Genomic DNA, 20,283 nt, shown 5'->3' with positions numbered 1-20,283 from the left:
GCAGAATAAGGGGAATGTGCATGTTCTCGTTCTGTCCGCTTTGTTCCATATTACAAGCACTGACACTCACAGAGCATTGGGGCGGGAGAACTGTTGTAAAAGTGAAGAAAGTTTTCAACCCCTTCTATGTGTGAATCTCTTATTTCATCATGAGCAAAGTTTTTGGTAGATGGTTCTCAACAAGGTATGCTTGTTAAAGAACTAGAATATAAGAAGAACCCTGCAGTATCAGACAGAGGGCTCCATCTAGTCCAGCACCTTGTCTCCAGGATGTCCACAAGCAATGAAGGCAGTAGTCTTCTCCCACTGTTGCTTGCCAGCAACTGGCACTGAGTGGCATCCTGCTGCCTTTGATGATGGAGGTTCCACATAGCTTAAGCCATGCTTTGTATGGAAAAAAAATGCTTTCTTTTGTGTGTCCTGAATGTTCTACTAATCAGTCTCCTAATGAACTTTATGAGAGAGAGAGAAACATTTCTCTCTGACCTATTTTCTCCACATTTCTCTATACCTATTTTCTCCACATGGTATTCTATCACATCCCACCAGTTGTCTCTACTTTTAAACTTAGAAAAAGCTCACCAGACCCTTGTCCTCACAGAGAAGTCTGAAGCTTGAAAATATAATAATGTATGATGCAGAAGGACAATATAAAAACCTGTCTCTCCTCTGTTGATGTGAGTTCCTACCTGTATGGCTTGTCTAAATAAAAGAGAATGGATTTATTTTACCAACACTGGAGAGTAAACCTTATAATCACATCAGGAAGCAGGAGGCAGAACCATCCCAGTGCAAAGGTGAAGCAATAATCTTCATCCTCATACCTGGACTCTTCTGTGACTGACACTTTCATTTCTTTCTCAAGGAGTGCCAAGGGTGGCATAGATCAAAGTCCTTGAGTAAAGGCAAGAAATAGTGACTCACAGCCCAGTCCTAACCAACTTTCCAGCACTGATGCAGCTGCAGTGCACAAATGTTCCCTTACCTCGAGGAGACATCCATGACCGCCCCGCCCCCCGCAGGTTGCAATACAGTCTATAGGCATGACTGCATTGGTGTTGGAAAGTTAGGACTGCGCTGTTGTTCTAGTTACAAAGGTCAAGGTGCCTGCTATCAATTATATGAATTTAAAATTTGAAAATATGAAAAATCTGTGGCAAAATCCATTAGCATCTGTGTTCTGGACAGCAAATATCTTGTGATGGTTGCCAGACATTCCAGAACAGCACCACTGTTTTATATTTATGTATTTTTATAATCTGCCCCCTCTTGAAGGTTCAAGAAGGGCAACAAGAGCAAAAGGACTCCAGTCCTCTGCATTAAAAGCCCTGTTGCTCAGTGGAAGAGCATGCATTGCTTTGCATGCAGACAGTCCTGGGTTCAGTTCCCAGCCAAAGGATCATATGATAAGAAAAACCCTGCCAGAGAAGTCGCTGAACAGATAATTAACAAATTCCTGAACAAACAGTGCCTTTTGTCTGGTCTAACAGTCTGAACTTGACACATGAGTCCTGGATAAATAATAATTCTGCGTAGAAATTAATGGTCGAGGGATCAGGTTGTCTGCTGGCCTCATCCCTGATCTCTCTGAATTCAAGGAGTCATTTGCACAGGATCTCCTGTATATACACCTGAATGTGCATACGTTCCTTGTGTTTGATCCATACCCTGGAAAAACTGAGGATACAGATTGCACTTAGGAAGTCTGTGTATATTTGAATGCATATACATAGACTCTTCTGGAAATCGAGCCTTGATCTCATGAAGGCTGGGGATAATACCAGCAGGGAAAATCATGATCCCTCCTCCATTTTCACTTCTGCCCACTATTAACATAGTGGATGGCCATAGAAGGGTTAAAAATATACTTTGGAACTCCCCTGCCCAGGAGATTAGTTTGCCTCCCTTCCCATGAAGCGTTTGCTGCAGAAAGCCCCTTTTTGTTTGTTTTTTATTTGTGGTATTTGCTGAGGTCTGTTGAGAGTGCTGATCTGGTCTTTCGCTACTGTTCTTGTGTTTTTGAGGATTTTATTATGATTATTTTGCTGCAAGCACCTTGCCACTACTTTGCCACAAGCACCTTGGGGCTAGAAAGAAGTGTGTATTTTCTGATCATCTTGCCTAATATCACTTAGCAGCATAATCCTGTGCTCTGTTTGCACTGGTAGAGTGCATGCTTCATGAGTGCAGGCTGTTGTGAACATGCCATAAAACACGCTGCAACAGCATAGGAGATAGTAGTGCCAACGGGAAGGTCTGCACCATCCTGCTGGCACCAGTGCAGGCTTCAACACATGCAGAAGTGGGTACGCTCCACACCCGGCAGGGGAAGGATTGATCAGGTCCCGGGAAGAGGGCAAGATTGGCAGTATTGTTGTGTACCATATCCTATCCCCCTTCCTGGGCAAGATCTGCCAACATGGATGCATTTGGACTTACACCAGTGATTTAGCAGGTGCAGGTTCAAGTAGACCCATTGCTGTGGCTGAGGTTTTCCCTGAGGCAAGGGAGCGAAGGTCCCCTTACCTCAAGGAGACCTCCAGACTGCAGCATTCCCCCATGGGGAAGCCTGGCTGGCCCTGTTGTACCAGCACAGGGGAATATCAATAGGATTAGGCTGTTAGATACCATCCTCTGTAACTTCTGCCTAGTTCTTTAAAAAGAATTGTTCTTTAAAAAAAATGACTTTACCTCAGAGTTTTGGGTGACAATCATGTTTTGCATTCTGTCCTGCAAGGAGAAATGCTCTACAAGCTGAACATTGCTATGGGTTCTCAGACATCGCACATGTTACTGACTTCACAGTAATGTGTGCCATCAACTTTGCTTTCCTTTGCTCAGGACACGTCAAAGGAACGAAACTGTGCTGTATGATAAGGCTGCAGCATAAACGTTGGAGGAGAGCCAGATAGTTTTGGCTCCTGAAGTGAGAGCATTGTTGTTTCTCTGAAGCTGCTTGCTTCACAATAACTGTTTGTATCTCCAACATTCCTGGAGGTGTAGGCTGCAATCCAGCACACAGTTAAGGGGCTTGAATCTTGTTCACTTCTAGCAGAGTTATGCGCACACAATCCCTTATCTGGTGAATGCTGAGGCATGGATTTTTGCCTGTATCTCAAACCAAGATAAGAGCTTAATCTGGAAGGAATAAAAAAAGTAGCAACATTTACTTTCCTATTAAACATCTATCATATTAGAAGACTTACAGCCTAACTCTAAATACCCCACCCCATGCCAATGCAGGTGCATCCTGGGGGGGGGGGTCAGTCCCAGAGGCTTTCTTGAGGTAAAGGAACTTTTCATTCCCTTACCCTGGGGCCAGCCTCCACCTCCCAAATGAGTCTCTTCAAATGTGTGCCAGCTGTTTTGCTGGTAAAGAACCAAGGAGAGTAAGGGGAGCGGAATGGGAATAAGAACTTGGCATACGTCAGTGGCACTGGGATCCACATCTCCCTCCCTCTCTCTCTGCCCCATTCCTGCCAACACCCTCCCTCATCCTGGTTTACCTGTGGTTCTGCATGTAGCTGGCTGTGATAGCAAGCTTCAGACACGGCCACTCTCTGACAATGGTGCCAGTGGCACACTGCACGCACCATTGTAGAGGCATTTAACTGCTGTTCACCTGTCACAAAGCTCAGTTAGGATTGGGCTGTTACGCTACACTCCTGTACGCCAGTGGTTCCTAAACTGTGTGCTGTGGCACCCAAGGGCACTGTGGCAAACTCACAGGGTTGCAGCAGGATGTCCCTGGCGGCATCTTCTTACCAGCTCTCCCAAGCGCCTCCATCTTGAATCACACACAACCTCATCAGGCAATTATCAAGATTCCCCATCACATTAGTTGGGGCATTATCATCATTATCATTGTATTCATACCCCAACCTTCTTCAGGAAGCCCATATGTGGCAGATCCTATTTTATTGTAACAATCACCCTGTGAGGTAGGTTAGACTGACCAGCTGACCCAAGATCACCCAGTGAACTTCATGGCTGAGTGGGTGCTTGAACCAAAATTTCCTACTCCTAGTCCAACACTAACCAAGGAATGTCACACTCATTTCATACAGAGGGCTGAAGTTAGCATTCATGGTACCTACTAAGGGCCGGAAGTGACATCATTAAGCACATGATGGTCAGAAATATGCACTTTGTACTCACGTATAAACTGATTAGCTACATAAGAACAGCCCTGCTGGATCAGGCCATAGGCCCATCTAGTCCAGCTTCCTGTATCTCACAGCGGCCCACCAAATGCCCCAGGGAGCACACCAGATAACAAGAGACCTCATTCTGGTGCCCTCCCTTGCATCTGGCATTCTGACATAGCCCATTTCTAAAATCAGGAGGTTGCACATGCACATCATGGCTTGTAACCCATAATGGACTTTTCTTCCAGAAACAAATGAAAGAAGAGAAAATGTGCAAATCTTGTTAATATTTTTAATATATTAGCTTATCAAGCTAAAAGAGCCCAGTTATAATGGGGGCCAGATAAACTGCTTCTGGGGGCCGCATTCAACCCACGGCCCTTATGTTTGATACCCCTGCTCTAACCGCTACACTGGCTATATTAAAACCTACGTCCCCATGACATAGAAATCCCTAAAACTGTGCCACAACACTCCTCCTTTCTTTTCATGTTTCAGGAAAACTTGCATCTGGAATGACCAATTTTGAATGGAAGAACAGTTGGGGGGGTGCTTAGCTCTTGCTCTTCTCTCACTGCTTTTCTTCTCCAAGTCGCCACTCCTGCAGCTGTTTTCCCTGTTCCACGGTATTTCAAAAGCATCTTTTGAAGATGAGAAATTCTCAAAGAAATGAGAAAGGCTTTGCTGTAGGGCTCAGTTACAGGTCCACAGGATCAAATTTTATTTTTATTTTATTTATTTATTTATTCTTCCACATTTTTATACCACACTTCCTCCAAAGAGCTCAGGGCGGTTTACACAGCTGCTCCTCCCCTCTTTCTTGTCCTCACAACAACCCTGTGAGGTAGGTGAGGCTGAAAGAAACTGGCCCGAGGTCACCCAGGAAGCTTTGTGGCTGAGGGGGGATTTGGACCTGGATCATCCAGGTCTAAGTCCACCTCCCAAACCACTACACCACCCTGGCTCACATGGACCAATGACTTAGTGAAACATCCTCTAAGGCTGCTGTGGCCAGGATCCACAAGCCCATTACACCCCATTCTTCCCATGTCTAGTCACAGACAGATGATAACCCCGCTAGAGAAGCCAGTTCACAAAGTTGTAGGGTGCAAATCAACATCCTGGAGTAAGTTATGGGTATAAACTCATAGCCACACAGCCAATTTGTGAACTGTACTCTTTGTGATCATGTTACAATTTAAAAGCATTGCTTCATATCACTGAGGAAATGCCCTTTCTTAGAGATAGTTGAACAGCACCAGGATTTCCTGAGGCTGGGGCTCATTCTTAGGAAAGATCAGAGCAAATTTTTCACATCACGTATATGGCTCTGTGCATTCAAACTGTTGAATGAAAGTCCGAGACAAGATCTGCCATGGAAAACTAAGCAAGTGTGAACATGCAGTTTCCTGTTTGTTACATCCACAGTGTCCATTTAAGCAACACCAGCTTCCGTTGGCAATTTTGAATAAGCTACTTCTGTGGGCTACATTGGGTGGGTCAGGAATAGGGAGATGCCTTTCCTTTCCGGATGCTGTCATGTCAGTGGTATTTGATACTGCATTCTTTCTGAAATAGGTTATTAGAGAATACATTTTTTTTAAGTGTTCAAAAAGATGTAATGTTCTATACTGGTCATTTTACAGATACAGTAATACAGAGAGCAATGGATTATTCTGAGTTAGGAAGCAAACAGGACCTCCAGGATATTTCTTAGAGCGACAAGCACATGACACTCCCTGAAGCAGATCAGGGTTACTACAGTGTTGATTTATAAAAGGTTGTGCGGTTTGATTGCTTTGTGTGGGCCATATGGCCTTTGCGCTTCTGTTTTGCCTTCTTTGGGAATACAAGAACTAACAAAATGATGATTTTCATAGAAGCGAAGTGTACCCAAAATAGAAGCAGCTGGTTATGATTACTCTTCTACATTTGCTTGCCAAGGCATCTGGTAGCATCAAGGACTCCCTAATGTTACTTTGCTGTCTTTTGTATCCTGTGTTGCAGAGTTAGTGAGTGTCGTCAAAGCTGGGATGAGATTAGGACTGAGCCAGAACCTGTGCGTGCATTTTGCAAAATAATTTATAATTATTTATTTATGTATAATGTAAAATGTTTAAAATGACCCCTTCCATTTTGGTGATTATTCTGGGGCCTATGAAATGGGGCAAAAGTGTTCTCACATTGAATGAGGAGAAGGAAGCCTTGCCTTCACTTGCATTGAAGAATAGTAGTTCTTCAAGGAGCCTAGCTAATAGACTTCTAATCAAAAAATGGCAGTACCTTCACAAAAGTGGACTTTGGGTACTATCATGCCGGTTAAACTGGTCCCAAACTAGTTTAAATTTGCAGTGTCGATAGATCAAAGAGAGAGATACCTCTGAAGTCAATTGGCCTGGTGAACGTCCTGCATTGTTGAACAGATTGTGTTTCATTCCTATGGGTATACAGTACACATCTCAAACTCTGTCTTGTGTACTGTAATGACCCTTGAGCTGTATTACAGCAGAACATATAAAGGAAGTATGTTGCAAGATAAGAATTCAGAACTTCTTATTCTTTCAGCTTTCTCTGTTTAGATAGGAGTTTCATTATAGTTGGCTGTACTAAGAATGTGCTTTCCTGCTTCCAAGAGTTCACCCATCTGGCTTGTCTAACATATGGGAATAAACCAAAAAGGGAAGAGACTTCAAAATGCAAAGAAAATAATTGTTTGTATTAAGTATTGTATTACTTTGTCATAGGTGACTCTAAAATCAATATTCATGGACAACTAATTCATTGTTCAGTATTTTTTTTTTTAAACTCATAAATCAAACTTGCAGTAAAGAATATGCAATGGAAGTGTTTGGTAAACTGAGCGGTTTGTAGGACCCTTAGTTTGTAGGATCATTGGCAAATAGCTCTCTGTGGGATCCCTCCTACCTGCCTGGTTCTCCCAAGGTTCTCAATTGGACTTACCTTGCCAGATAGAATGGAGGACAGGAAGTCACAACAGAGTGACTTTCTCAATGGAGGGGGTTGCTCTGTATGTGCTTCTTGCAGTTACCTGGGGTGGGAGATTTCACCAGAGGCCCCTGCATCATCACATGGGCCTCTTGTGGGAAGGATTTGCAGTTGGGATGAGAGAGAAACAGTAACAATGGAGTGACCCTCTCGGCCAAGACAGCAGTTCTGTTACTGAGGAAAATTATGAACACAGAAGTGGTCTTCGGGTTTGGTAGAGGACTCTTCTGAGGACAGTGCTGACCTCTGACACTGACTCAGATTTGGAAGGGAGACTTGGAATGAGGAAGGCTGCTGGAACATTATTGTAAGATGGCTGTTGGAATTTGTGCTGTTAGAGGCTCTTGGGCACAGTGCTGTCACACCAAAAGTTTTGCTTTCTTCATAAGAAGCTGGCACTTGTGGAAACTAGAGAAGCTGTCTCCAACTCTGTTACGACAAAAACGTGATGTATTATAAAAATGAACATGAATATTAGATATACAATTTATTTATATTTATTTATACAGGTATTTATATACCGCCTTTCTTTGGTCGTCAGATTTCTCCTCAAATCCAAGGGGGTTTACATAGGCAGGCTGTTCTAAACCCCCAGTAGGGATTTTTACAATTGAATAGTTCTCGTCTTTCATAGAACTCCTCCTTCCAGCTGGATTCCTTCCCGGTCTGGCCTCTCTCTGGCCCTTCACTTCCCACGCTCCACTTGACGGCAACTCCTCTCTGCCACCAAGGGTCAGCTCATCAGTATATCAGCGTGTCCTCGGTTCTCGGGTACTTCCGGTTGTTTCGAACTGGCAGCCTCAAGACTGAAGCCTTAGCAACTGCACTTTGTTATAAAAAAAAGTCCCTAAAAAGTATCACAGAACTGGGCAGTAGCTCTGCCTGAGAATCCTGGAAGCATTCAAGCAGATGTGCCTCCAAAGATTTTCATGGCAAGGGGCCCAGGAAGTACAGATCCAACAGATGTCTGTTACCCAGGATTCACTGAAAAGACACATCTTTGAACTAAAGCTTGTGTTGTATTTTTATACCATAAAGGCTCAGGCTGAAATGAAATGGTTAGCCTCTGTCACAAGATTCTTTGTTGTTTTTGCAGCAACAGATAGCCTTAGCTAACCTAAATCACCTCTCCCCCATGATGCAGCTATGCCAGTGGGCCCTGCACGGCATCCTGTGGGGAAATTTTTAGGTCGAAGTAAGGGAACATTTGCTCCCTTGCCCTGCGGCAAGCCTCCATTGCCCCAATGGGCCTACTCGGATCTATGCCAGCTACTTTGCTGGTGCAAATCCTAGTGGACCCAGGTAGTGGATCAAGACTAGGAGAGGGGGATATGATATTGGCAGAGCAACTGCCACCAATACCACCTCCTTCCTGGCTTCAACACCCTCTCTCTGCCCAGTCTCCTTCCCCTCCCTCTGCTTTCCTGCCCCATTCTGCCTATCACCAGCTCCCTACACTGACTTACAGGCACCAGGGCTTCTCATGGCATGTGGTCAAGGCAGCTTGCTGCTTGCAGCAGTGGCCTGTCTGGGCAGAATGGCAAGTTGCATTTTGTGACCACCGTAAAACATACTGCACAGCTGGAACATGCATTCCGGCAGTGCAGAGGTCGAATAGGATTGGGCTGTAACACAACTATCTCTCTGTAACATCTTAACTAAACTTCCCATAAGAACATGTTTCACAAGCTCATTTCAACTGAATTCTTATCTCAAGATCTGAACATTTCTATCTTGAGCATTCAACAAACTAGTTCAGCACTGAGACACATTTGAATATCGTCTTGCTGACATTTTGGAGCAAGGCGTTTAGAGCATTTGGAGCAAAGTTTTTGGATCCTTTGGAGTTTAATGTGAGAGGTGACCACTTCCAGCTATTTGTTTCTATGTACCATAGTGAGCTTTAATTTGAACTGGGGAGGTTGATTATGATGAGTTCATTTCTGATGCTGGTGTTAACTCCTGGATTTGTATCTCCCACAGGAATTGTCATTTGATGTGTGAAAATTGGGTGGCCGTGCCAGCACTGCTGTGCATGCATAGAGTGCCATTTCTTTGCCATGCATCATGATTAGATTTAATGTTTATGATTCTGGAGCTAAGGGACAGGAGTTCCTAGCAGGCATATCACATTGATCAGAACTATCAACAGATGCTCTGTCTGATATGCCTTCAGTGTTGGATCTCCTTGCTTCATAATCTTTGCTTCACAATCTGATTTTTCTCATAGGTGAAGGATGCTGCTGCACTGAGCAATGCTTCTGTTACGATTTTTAACGCTTCTGTGCCACCTCATCTGTACTGCATTCGGAATCTTTGGCCTATGAAGGATTATAACGTCCGTGTTTCTTGTATGAATGAAGTAGGCTGGTCTGGGTTCAGCCCTTGGATTATAGCTAGTACAACAGAAGGAGGTAAGAAAGTGGGAGTGGTGGGAAGGCAGCCAAAAAGCAGACTTTAATATTTGTGTTGTTTTTGTATGTTGATTTTTTATTTTATGGTATTTTATTATTTAAGTTATTATTGTTATCTGCTTTTGGTACCTTAGAAACAAGAATGTAAATATTTTAAAATAAAATTAAAATAAATATCTTGTGCTTCCTCTAAAGAACTCAGGTTAACGTGCCTCCGTTTTCCTCATTATAGCAACTCCATGAAGTAGGCTAGGTTGACATGTTCTGATTGGGCCAATGTCATCCACTGAGCTTCATGCCTAAGCAAAGCTTGATAAGTCCAGATTTCCACAGCCCAAATTCAACACTATTCTCTGCCCTATACTGGCTCTCTGGTTTGGCTCCCTGGAGCTCTCTCAGATTTTTATGGCAATAAATTCATGCAGAGTCCAGTCAGACTTCCAGATTAATGCTGTGTCCATAAATTTGCAAATGAAATATTTCACACTGTGATATGACGACATCAGGCTTTCCCAGTGAACATTTTTGACATACAGTAATTGCACAGTCATTAGTAAGTCAGTCATTGCTTGGGTTCCATATCCTGGTAGGACTTTTATGATTAGAAAATTGCACCCACCTGTCACTCAAGCTGCAATATTTTGGTATTGTGAAAATGAAATGCACCATCCAATGACACTAATTAAGGTGATGTCTGCTGCATGGGATTAAGTTGTGTGGGTCCATGAGTATCTATTGGATAGTGCCAGTGACAGCACAAATTATGAGTTGTTGATATGAATATTTATAAATATTCATTATATAAATATGAATATTTATACTGTATATATGATATGAATATTTATACTGTATGCCACTTCTCCACAAAAAAATGTTCACAAAGCGGTTTACAGACTGACAGCACAAGCCTATATATGTCTACTCAGAAGTAAGTGTCACTGCACTCAATGGGACTTACTCCCAGGAAAGTGTGTATAGGATTGCAGCCAAAATCAAATGACTCAATGGCTCCCTATCCCAAAAGGACTCACAGTCTAAAAAGGTGCAGGAGAGACACCAGCAACGGCCACTAAAAAGACACTGAGCTAGCGTGAAGAGGGACATTTACTCTTCCCCTGCTAAGTATAAGAGAAGCACCACTTGAAAAAACGTGTGTTCTGAATCATGAACTTCTACCTCCCTTCCTGCTCCCATGGCTTTACCATTTATTAAACTTCTAGTAGATGAATGTTCAACTGCTCTGTCTCTCAAACTACAGAATGTTCTGTAGCCCTTTAACGAAAGTACACAATATACAGTCCCTTGTAACTCACATGGGATCTACTTGTTTTTGTTTTCTTTGAATGCTGTAATCTCCTCCTTTGCTGTACGCAGCTTCTTCTACTTCAAAAATAAGGGTGGTAATGGCAACCACCCTCCTTCCTTCTGATATTCATAGGCAGTAGGCACTTTGGGGTTCAGGGGGCAGGTTCAGGGGGGAATGGGGCGTAGATCCTTTTTTAGTCAGAGTGTCTTCTTGTTTCTATTGCTTTTTACAAAGATACATGTGTAGCCCACCACCACAAGACTGATCAGCCTTTCCTGTTGCATGTGTGTTTTTAAGCTCCATCTGCTCCACCCGTGAACGTCACTCTCTCAGTCAACGAGTCCAGCTCCACCGTGGTCATAGCATGGAGCAAACCACCGGCTGCAGAAATGAATGGTGAACTTCAAGGCTATTCCATCTCCTATGTGTGGCAGAATTCTGAGGTGTCTGTAAGTACGAAGACATGGATCTCCTTAGCAAAACTGGATTTCTGAAGGGAAAGACGAGCTTCCCTCTCCAGGTTTATTTTAATTAAAATGTTAGCATTTTAACAGCCCAATCTTAGCCAACCTTCCAGCGGCAATGCAAACTGGACATGATAGCAGTTCTTCCTTTTTCGACATGGAACAGCCTCAGTCATGTAGAAAGAGTGGGATGAGGGTCTGATTGTAAAAGCAAAAGGGACACATGGGTAAATAGTGCAAGATCCTTTCTCCACTTGTGGCTCACCTTCCCACAGCCCCTCTCCCCAGGTGCTTTCCTCCCAGCCAAGATCACCAGAACATAGCTAAAGGGAAAAGCACTGGGAGAGAGAAGGTATGGGAAGATAAACTACAGTTAGTGGGAGGAAGATTAAGCACTCTTCATCCCTAGGCTTTTTTGTCATTTTTAGAATAATTACCGCACTTGCTGGATGATTAGTTTCTTTCTGTGGTTAAACACATGGAGCCGCCACCATCACATTGAGTTGACCCTATTTTTATACCTGTATTAAGCCTTTATTTTTATACCTGTATAAAGTAGGTAACAATGGAGAAACAGTCCTGATGGAATCATTTTCAGTCTTGGTAAACCTGATAGGGACAATGCAGGTGCAATGGCCCCAATTTGAAGTTTGTTATGGGACTGCACCCTTGCTGAAACACATCCTGCCATCACCACCCCATCTTAATCATAGTTAACGGATACATAAATGCCAGCTTTTAACTTTAACCTGAAATCCTGGATAAGCAGGTTACCTGACTAGTGCTGACCAGGCTTAGGATGGCACTGACCTATCCCTTAAGGCAGAAGAAGGAGGTTTGTTCCAGAGAGGCAAGAAGCTCTGCGAGAGATCATATGTTCTTGCAACCTATCCTGGATATTGAATCACAGTGAAGAGGCTGGGAGTTCTGCCCCTACTCTAGCTTCTCATTCTTATGAATGAGAGAGTCCTGGGCCTGAGCTCTTCTGTATATAGCTTAAGGAGCATTTGGAAATAGCCTGTTGTCCAGTACCCTGAAGCCTTTTGTGTGTGCTTTTGTGGTTGTGCTTTTCAGAGTTGCATACAAAGCCAGCCCGAACTTGGTGAGCTAGGAAGCGTACTCAAAGCAAGCTTCACTTGGCCCTCCCTCCTCATTGCTGAGTCAGCACTTTGCAAACAGCACCAGCCTTTGTTGCTGAGTGAAGTGCCCTGCCATCTGAAAGTACTGAGTTTTGTAACCACTCTAATGGGAAAGCAAAAAGAGAAGCTAGCACTTGTGACTGGAGCATGTTCCTAAACTGATTCTGTTTCCTCACTTATGCAGCTGCTATGATTTTATTTATTTATTTAGCTTGCCTTTTTGCAGGCCCTAAATTGAACCATTGAAAAGGAATTGCAAGTTTAAGGCTGTAATCCTATACGCACTTACCTGGAAGTGGTTGAATTTAATGCTCCATTGAAGACTCCATTGAATTTAATGGAGTTTACTTTTGAGTAAACATGCATAGGATTATACTGTAAGTGTACTACATTTACACATAAAAAAGTGGTGGTGTTTTTTTCTGAAAGACACTTAAGTTTTCTGTTCCCTTTTTACCACAGTGTTAGCCTTCAGAAATCATATGGTTCACACACCCTGGAGTCAATAAAGCAATATTGTAATCTTGTGACTCATCTTGGGTGGGAAAGCTAACTCATCAATTTATGCCACAGACAATAGGCGAGTGGTCAACACTTCACTTCCCCAGTCCGCAGAAGGAGTTACGTAAATCTTCGTAAATCTAGCTTGCCCAGCAAAATATGCCATGCCAACATCTATACATTGATGCTGATTTTGGGTTTGTTATTGTTTTGCTGGGATGTGTGTCCAGTGTTTTGTTGCTTATTTATATTGACCCTCACAACTACCCTGGGAGGTAGATCACTATGATGTTCATTTTAAAGCTGGGCAACTGAAATTGAAAGGTTGCCCACATGTCACAGTGCTGATCCTTTGGAGAGCAGCGGTGGGGGGCTACCATTGAAGTAAAAGATCAAAGTCAGGGAAACTTAAGGTTAGATAACTACTGTACTGTCTTTCATATCGTGTTTGGTCACCTTTGACCCAATATTATTGTTGTATACAAAGCGTAAAGTTGTCCCAAAGCTACCTCAAGAATTTTGGCACCCTTTCATTTGCCTGTCAGAATCATTGCCATATCACTGCCATTTGGGCCAGGTCTACTGATATAGGAAAAAGGGTAGTGGTGGTAGAATGGACTGAACCACTTTGGGCTGCAGGTGAAGGAATCCTATTTTTGAATTCTCCCCTGCATTAATGTTATCTGCTGATAGAAAAAAAACCTAGCACTTCAGGGACAAAGGCTCCCTTCATGCTACTTTTCTACTTGCAGGGAATGTATTTTAGTTTTTTTTAAATGTTGGGAAGCATTTAAAACTGGCACCCCCACACCTGCCATCTAAAGCAGTACAGTCCATTCTACTACCTCAAAACTCTTAACACCTCATTCCCACCTAAATTATGTAGCCTGGGCTATAACTGCATGGATGAAGTGCAATGTTGTGATGTCTCAGAGCAGATTTGTAGCTATGACTAAAGTGTGGATTAGTTCATGTGGAAATTCCTTCAAATTAATTCAGAATTTGGAGGGCAAGTGTGTTGGACTAGGACCAGAAAGGAGTTCAATTCCTACTCAGCCATGAAGTTCATTGGGCCCCTTGGGGCCAAACACTATCTCTTGGTCTAACCTACCACACAGAGTAGTTGTGAAAATGAGAGGGAGGATAAGAACAATGTAAACCACCCTCAGTTCCTGGAGGAAAGGCAGCATTAAAAATGTAATAAATAAATATAGGCAATTTAAAACAAATGTATCAAATGTAAACAACAAATGTATTTATCAGTGTACCATATGGTACACCCTTAAAGGTCTTTTTCACTACCATCCTCACTTTGTCCTATAAATTCATGGCAATTTTGCCCCTCCCCACCTCCACTGTCTTGATGGGCATCTTTAAAAAAATTGGCTGGCAGTCCTAATAGCTTTATCATTATTCTGCAGGCTCAGTTCCTGTTTACACTGAATTGTTATACTGACAGTCAGTTCAAACTGTACCGCTTTAGCACATTGCCCTACTTTGCTACTGAACACTACATGCCACTCTGCCAGCTGCGCAGTGTGTCATCGAAATGGCAGGGGGGGATTGTTTTTTATAAGCAACAATTCACTAGGAAGCAGTACCTTCCATGCTTTCAGCTGTTTGGCTGACTCATTAGATAACCAGGAAATTACAGTGAATTTACAGGAAAAGGAATCTCTTGTTTTCTTAATGCATCAAAGAAACACTTTCATGGCATTTAGCAAATCTGACATGGCAGGGTTTTCAGGTGGAACAATACATAAGACTTATCTTACTGGGGTGAAACTGAGCTAGTTGCTGGTGAAACCCATTCCTCCTGCCTATATTTTCTTAACTGCAGGAGGGCAAACTTCCAAATACCCATTCTATCATTGGTGGAGTTCAAGCTACAAGGAGATTGAACAGGACAGAATGTGCATATCCTTTGGGCATGTATGCGAATGAATGCCACCATTGTTAAATAAATGGCTAGTTGTCTAAAGGAATATTCCCATTGATGACAACACTGCTTTAAGCACTGGTGATTTTCAGCTAATTAGTGAATGCTCAAGCATAATGATGCTTGATGGATCAGATATTTATGGACAAACATTTTCAATGGGCAACTGGACTTTTTGAGATCTCAGAGTGTCCCCCAGCCCTCCTAACCTATTTGTGCCTATTCTCTGCCCCTTGTGGCAGCTGCTTCAACACCATTCATACAAAAATGGTATCATTTTCTTGCTGGGAATAGTGATCTCAGCCAATCAGGGATCACATAGACAGAATTTTATGTGTAGAAACAGGTGTGGAACAAGACGTGTGCCTTTGTTTAGTCAGAAGTTTAAAAGAGACTAAGCATAGAAAGAAATCAATCTTACAAGCTGTTCTTATCTGTTTTTCATGGTACTCAATTTTTGTTTTCGTGTTATTTTATCTTTTTTATTTTTTGCTTTGTCAGTAGGAGGACTGATTTGTAATAACTAAATCTGATGGTCAACAACTTCTGGCTTGTTCATCTGGATAAAACCGTTGTTGAGTTCCAACTTCAGCCACAAGAAGACTTAAAAATAAATGCTTATCAGCTGCTTAATTGTTCTCATCTGTTAATTCAAGGACTATCTTTTATGAAGAACTATACTTCTCTATAAATAGATGGTTATTCGCTTAGCATTAATTCCTGCCAGTCAGTATGGATAAACATGCATGAAATGTAATCTGGAAATATGTCAGATGGGGGTAAACCTTAGATTTTCAGCTTATTTAATGGATCTAATTAAAACAAACAAGCAAAATTTCCATTCATTCTCTTATTTCTTTACTTCTTTTTCTCTCAGAGGAATCACTCTTCTCAGACCAGCAAAGATGCCACTGACATCCACATTCCTATTATGGCCACTAATGCCACTTGCATCGTGAGAGTGGCAGCAGTCACAAATGGGGGAGTCGGGCCATTCAGCGATCCAGCAGGAGTTTTTATTCCAGGGAATGGTAAGTTGGAGTAGTGCAGAGATGTGCATAGGAAATGAATACAGAAGGGGCCAGGCATACAGACCAAACCCCTCGCCTAGATCAAAGCAGGGAGAGGTAATGATCTACCAGCAACACACTTCCATTACATATAAAGGTATCTAGGCTCCTAGGTTCTGGGTGCATCTGGTTTAAGGACCTCAGGATTTCCATGCTAATTAGATTTTATTGGCTTTGCCCTTTTTTATTAAGAAGTGACTGCTGCTGGTTTGGTGTTTTCTCGCGATGTTTACGGATGCTTTAATGTTTATATTGTAAATTATAGTTTTAAATGTGAGTTTATAGTTCTTTAAGCTTCTTTGGATGCCCTTTGGCCAGGGGACGAGGGAGAAAGCAGGAAAAATGAATCAATAATAATAATAATAAAAACTTTATTTCTATCCCGCCCTTCTCCCTAAAGGGACCCAGGGTGGCTTACAACATATTAAAAACAGATTAAAACATAATTTAACAACAGATAAAAACATATTAAAAACACGTAACAGAAACCATAAAAACAGTAGTCAGATAAAAGTCAGAATAAAAAAGAGCATAAAACAGCAGTTCTTAGAGGAATCAGGCCTGTAAAAAACAACTAAAAGATGTATAAAAGATGTTAAAAAGGCCATGAAGTCAGAAGGCTTGTTTAAACAGCAGAGTATTCAGGCCTCGCCGAAAAGTCTCAAGAGAGGGAGCCATTCTCAAGTCAAGGGGAAGGGAGTTCCATAACGTTGGTGCCACTACTGAGAAGGCCCTGTTTCTTGCTGCCAACTAGTTGTTGAATCCAAGATCAGCAACTAGTTTTCCATGAGAACCAGTTTGAGGGGAGATGGAAAGTGTTATCTCCAGGCTTCTAACCCCCAAAGTCCTGTTGCCACAGCCACTATTCTCTCCATGCACCCCTCTTGCCTCTGGGCTGGCAACTGTGAGGCACTCTGACTTCCTGATTTGGCTCTGGAGTCTTACAGCCCAATCCTGAGCTGCCCGGTGCACAGGGCTGCTGCATACTTCCATGTGGAAACTCTGCACAATGGAACAGACTTTCTTCCACGATTGGAGTAATGCTACATTATCAAAGGGAGGTTAAATTGAGGTTAAATTGATGAACCCTATGTCAGCTTTCTTTAATTGGTATCTTCTCCTTCCCCCCTGGATATTTTGATGGTCAGATTTCAGAACAAGCACTCTTTTGTATGTATTTCTGGGAGATTTTAATAGGAGATTTCTAGGATGGTAAAAATACTTTCTTTAAAGCAATCAAACCACTCATTGCACAGCCATTGCTGCATTCGTGATGAATTCCAGAAATGTAGGCAAGAAAAAAGGTAGAAAGCAAATGAATGAATGCTGCTGTACAACCAAGACAAGCAAAACCACTCAATCCCAAGGGAAATCGGAGGGAGGGAGATCCAGAAGTATCCCAAAACCTGGTTGTGCGGTGGACATACTTTCTCCTAACATACTCCCTTCTCACAGATGTGTTTGATGATAAATGTTACCTTAAGTGTGGTTTGTGGTGAACCAGTTCACTTAGCAAGATCACTTTGTCACATGTCACACTGTTTTGTAGACAGAACTGGATTAATCATTATATTATGTAATCTTAGAGTAGCCGTCTTCCATGATCCAGCTAACTCGGGGCTTTATGCTGAGGTGTAAATGAGTTCATCTTGCAGTAGATGCCTTTAAAATTTATTCCAGCTCAGGAGTGGCTGTTCCTTCACCTTGAAGGGGATGGTTCATAAATCCCATCAGTGGATTAATTACAGGATGCAAAGAAATATTAGTGTAAATCTGCCTGCAAGCAGTCATCCCCCAACTGTATGTAAATGGATGTCCCCTTTTCTCTGTAACATGTCTTATTGTCGTAGGGTTGATAGCCTTTGCACCTTCTTCAACTCCAGCTTCTGGAAACGCAGATTCATTTACAATAATTCTTGGATTCATATGTGGAATTTTTGCTGTTGGATTAATACTGTATGTGTCTGTGATGATCAGGAAAAGGTTGACAGAGGAGACCAAGTTTGGGTAAGTAGCATAAAGGAAAGCAACGTACTAATAATCTGGGCTCAAGAGCTGGTTTCTAAAGACCTATCTGTGCAAGGTATTTCACTGCAGTTCTCTAACGATGGTGGGAGAGTTCATAGCTTCCCAAAAGTAGTCCGCCACAGAACATCCACCTCCTATGTTCAACCAGAGGAGTTGTAGACATCTAGGATTATTAAAAATAAAATATTTATCCAGCGCTAAAACTGAGCAGGCCGGAGGTCTCCTTGGGGTAAGGGAACATTTGTCTCCCATGTCAAGCTTATTCCATGTCAAGCTCCAGCCTACCTAATGGGACTACTTGGATCTGCATCAGCTAAATCACTGGCACAAGTCCAGGAAGCTCTGCATATGGCTTTCAAGCCCAGGACAGAGGTTAGGATACAGTGGAGGCCCCCACCTCCTCTTAGACCTGAACTGCCCTCTCGCCTCCTGAAACTCCCCACCTCCATTCTGCCCTGCCCCTGCACTGCTCAGTGCTGCACTTACTAGTACCAGAGGCCAGTGGCCTGGATTCAGCGCCAGCAGGACAGCACAGGCTGTTTGTGATGGATAGCACCAATTTAGAATTGGGCCATTAGTGCCCTAAATTTTCCATCTATTAAATGGGATTAATAATGACACAGAAAAAAACAACTGTGTGAGGATAAATGAGTTCTGCAGATTGATGGGGGCCTTGAATACTAAGTGCGGTGTAACGGTACTATCTAGTCAAGGCTATTTGCTTCGGGCCCCATTGATTTTAAAGGGGGATGCAAACATATTTAGTGTTGCAACCAAAAAAGTTGAACCAGCTCAACGATGACCCAGTGAGTAGTAGTAGAGGAGGCAGAGGAAATTCATTTAATCCAGGATTTTAGATAATAAGAGTTCCTGCTGTGTAACCTTTTTGTGAGGCATGATTCATTTGAGCATGTGATTGTAAACAGCTTTTTAACTGCTAAATGTCATAATTGTTTTTTGGTATTTTAGTGCAAAATACACAGTGAAGTCCCTCTGAACTTCAGATTTTTCTAGACTGCATCCACTCAAAGTTGCCTACTACAGTGTATCAGTATGCTTTACAACTCTGTCCTATTAGGGTTGCCATGCTGCAATTTGGAAACCTGCATTAGACCTTTAAATGGTCCCATGCAGCAGCCATGTCACCCATTTCTCTTCTGGTCCTGCTGTCCACTCTCTTCTGTTGTGCAGGACTACTGGAGTTCTGCTTACTACAGAAGTCAGGAGAGGGGAGGAGAATTCAGCACTGGAAAGGAGAGAAGCCATGGTTGCCTTGCCTCCCACTGCAGATATCCAGGCTGCAAGCTGTCATGTGATTTTTTTCCCCCCTGTTGCATAAAGAATATCACCAAAGGAAGTCCAACTATTGTGTGTGGATGTGGAGGAGGGTGGTCCATTTTCTTAGAAATACTTTGTTTAAAAACTTGAATGATGGTGAGCCAGAAGGAAATGCTCCACCATATATTTAACAAAATCCCAGTGAAGATTAGCAGGGCTTCTATTCTTGTTTTTGCACTGTTTAAAGATAATAATAATACAGGTATTTCTATACCGCCTTTCTTGGTCCTCAGATTTCTCCTTAGACTTTATTCAAGTCTAAGATGAGTCTATAGAGGCTTCTTAGTGTCTGCAATTTAGTGTCTAGTTGTTACAACAAAATTTCAGTGAAGGCACTTGGTGCTTTCAAAGAAAGTTTATACTATTTTGGATAAACTTTCTGAAGCAAGTGTGTCATTTTTTATTGTAAAGTTGGGAATGGTACTGTCAGCGGGAATCAGATGTAGAACAGATTATGCCATTCAACACCAAAAGAAAAAAGGTTGGTCTGCACAATCGTAAGTCCTACTTACAGCATACTCCAGGTCTAATCCTCACGTTTTTTTTCTCAAATAGGATTCTGCTATTTTCTCCCGTATTATGTGAGGATTGTTTTATGCCTTCAACAAAGGCCCATTGTAGCCTCCATTTGCAGAGCTCATTCCCTTGTGATCTGGTACAATAAAGTCCCCAAAAGATCAAGTCTTGCCCTTTCCGTTGAAAACCTTTTTGAAACAGACAGCTATTATGAGCATACTGAAAATATTTTTTCATAACACGCTTCTGGGAATTTGGCTGTGCTGGAACCTTAACGCAAAATAGGCATTTTTGCTGTTTCTGTACACTTATGCAACAGTCAATGGGGTAGTTCTTCTGTTAGAATAATTACACTCGTGGTAGATTGCAGTATTTTAATAGAAACAAGGCCTTTCAGAAGTACAATTCTGTAGT

General features: G+C 42.4%; 1 protein-coding gene across 2 annotated transcripts in view; it reads left to right on the top strand.

Moving 5' to 3' along the window:
- Window positions 1-20,283, top strand: part of MERTK (MER proto-oncogene, tyrosine kinase) — an 80,294-nt gene that overhangs the window by 36,701 nt on the left and 23,310 nt on the right. For both annotated transcript variants that reach the window (XM_066611853.1, XM_066611852.1), the window contains exons 7-10: window positions 9,385-9,568; window positions 11,172-11,323; window positions 15,795-15,948; window positions 17,838-17,994. In XM_066611853.1, coding sequence (XP_066467950.1) covers window positions 9,385-9,568; window positions 11,172-11,323; window positions 15,795-15,948; window positions 17,838-17,994 — 647 coding nt within the window. The remainder of the gene's footprint in view (window positions 1-9,384; window positions 9,569-11,171; window positions 11,324-15,794; window positions 15,949-17,837; window positions 17,995-20,283) is intronic.

The sequence above is a fragment of the Tiliqua scincoides genome, chromosome 1 (assembly GCF_035046505.1).
Source record: "Tiliqua scincoides isolate rTilSci1 chromosome 1, rTilSci1.hap2, whole genome shotgun sequence".
Taxonomy (NCBI): Eukaryota; Metazoa; Chordata; class Lepidosauria; order Squamata; family Scincidae; genus Tiliqua; species Tiliqua scincoides.
Note: the sequence above shows the minus strand (reverse complement) of the source record. Positions and strands in the feature narration are given on the sequence as shown.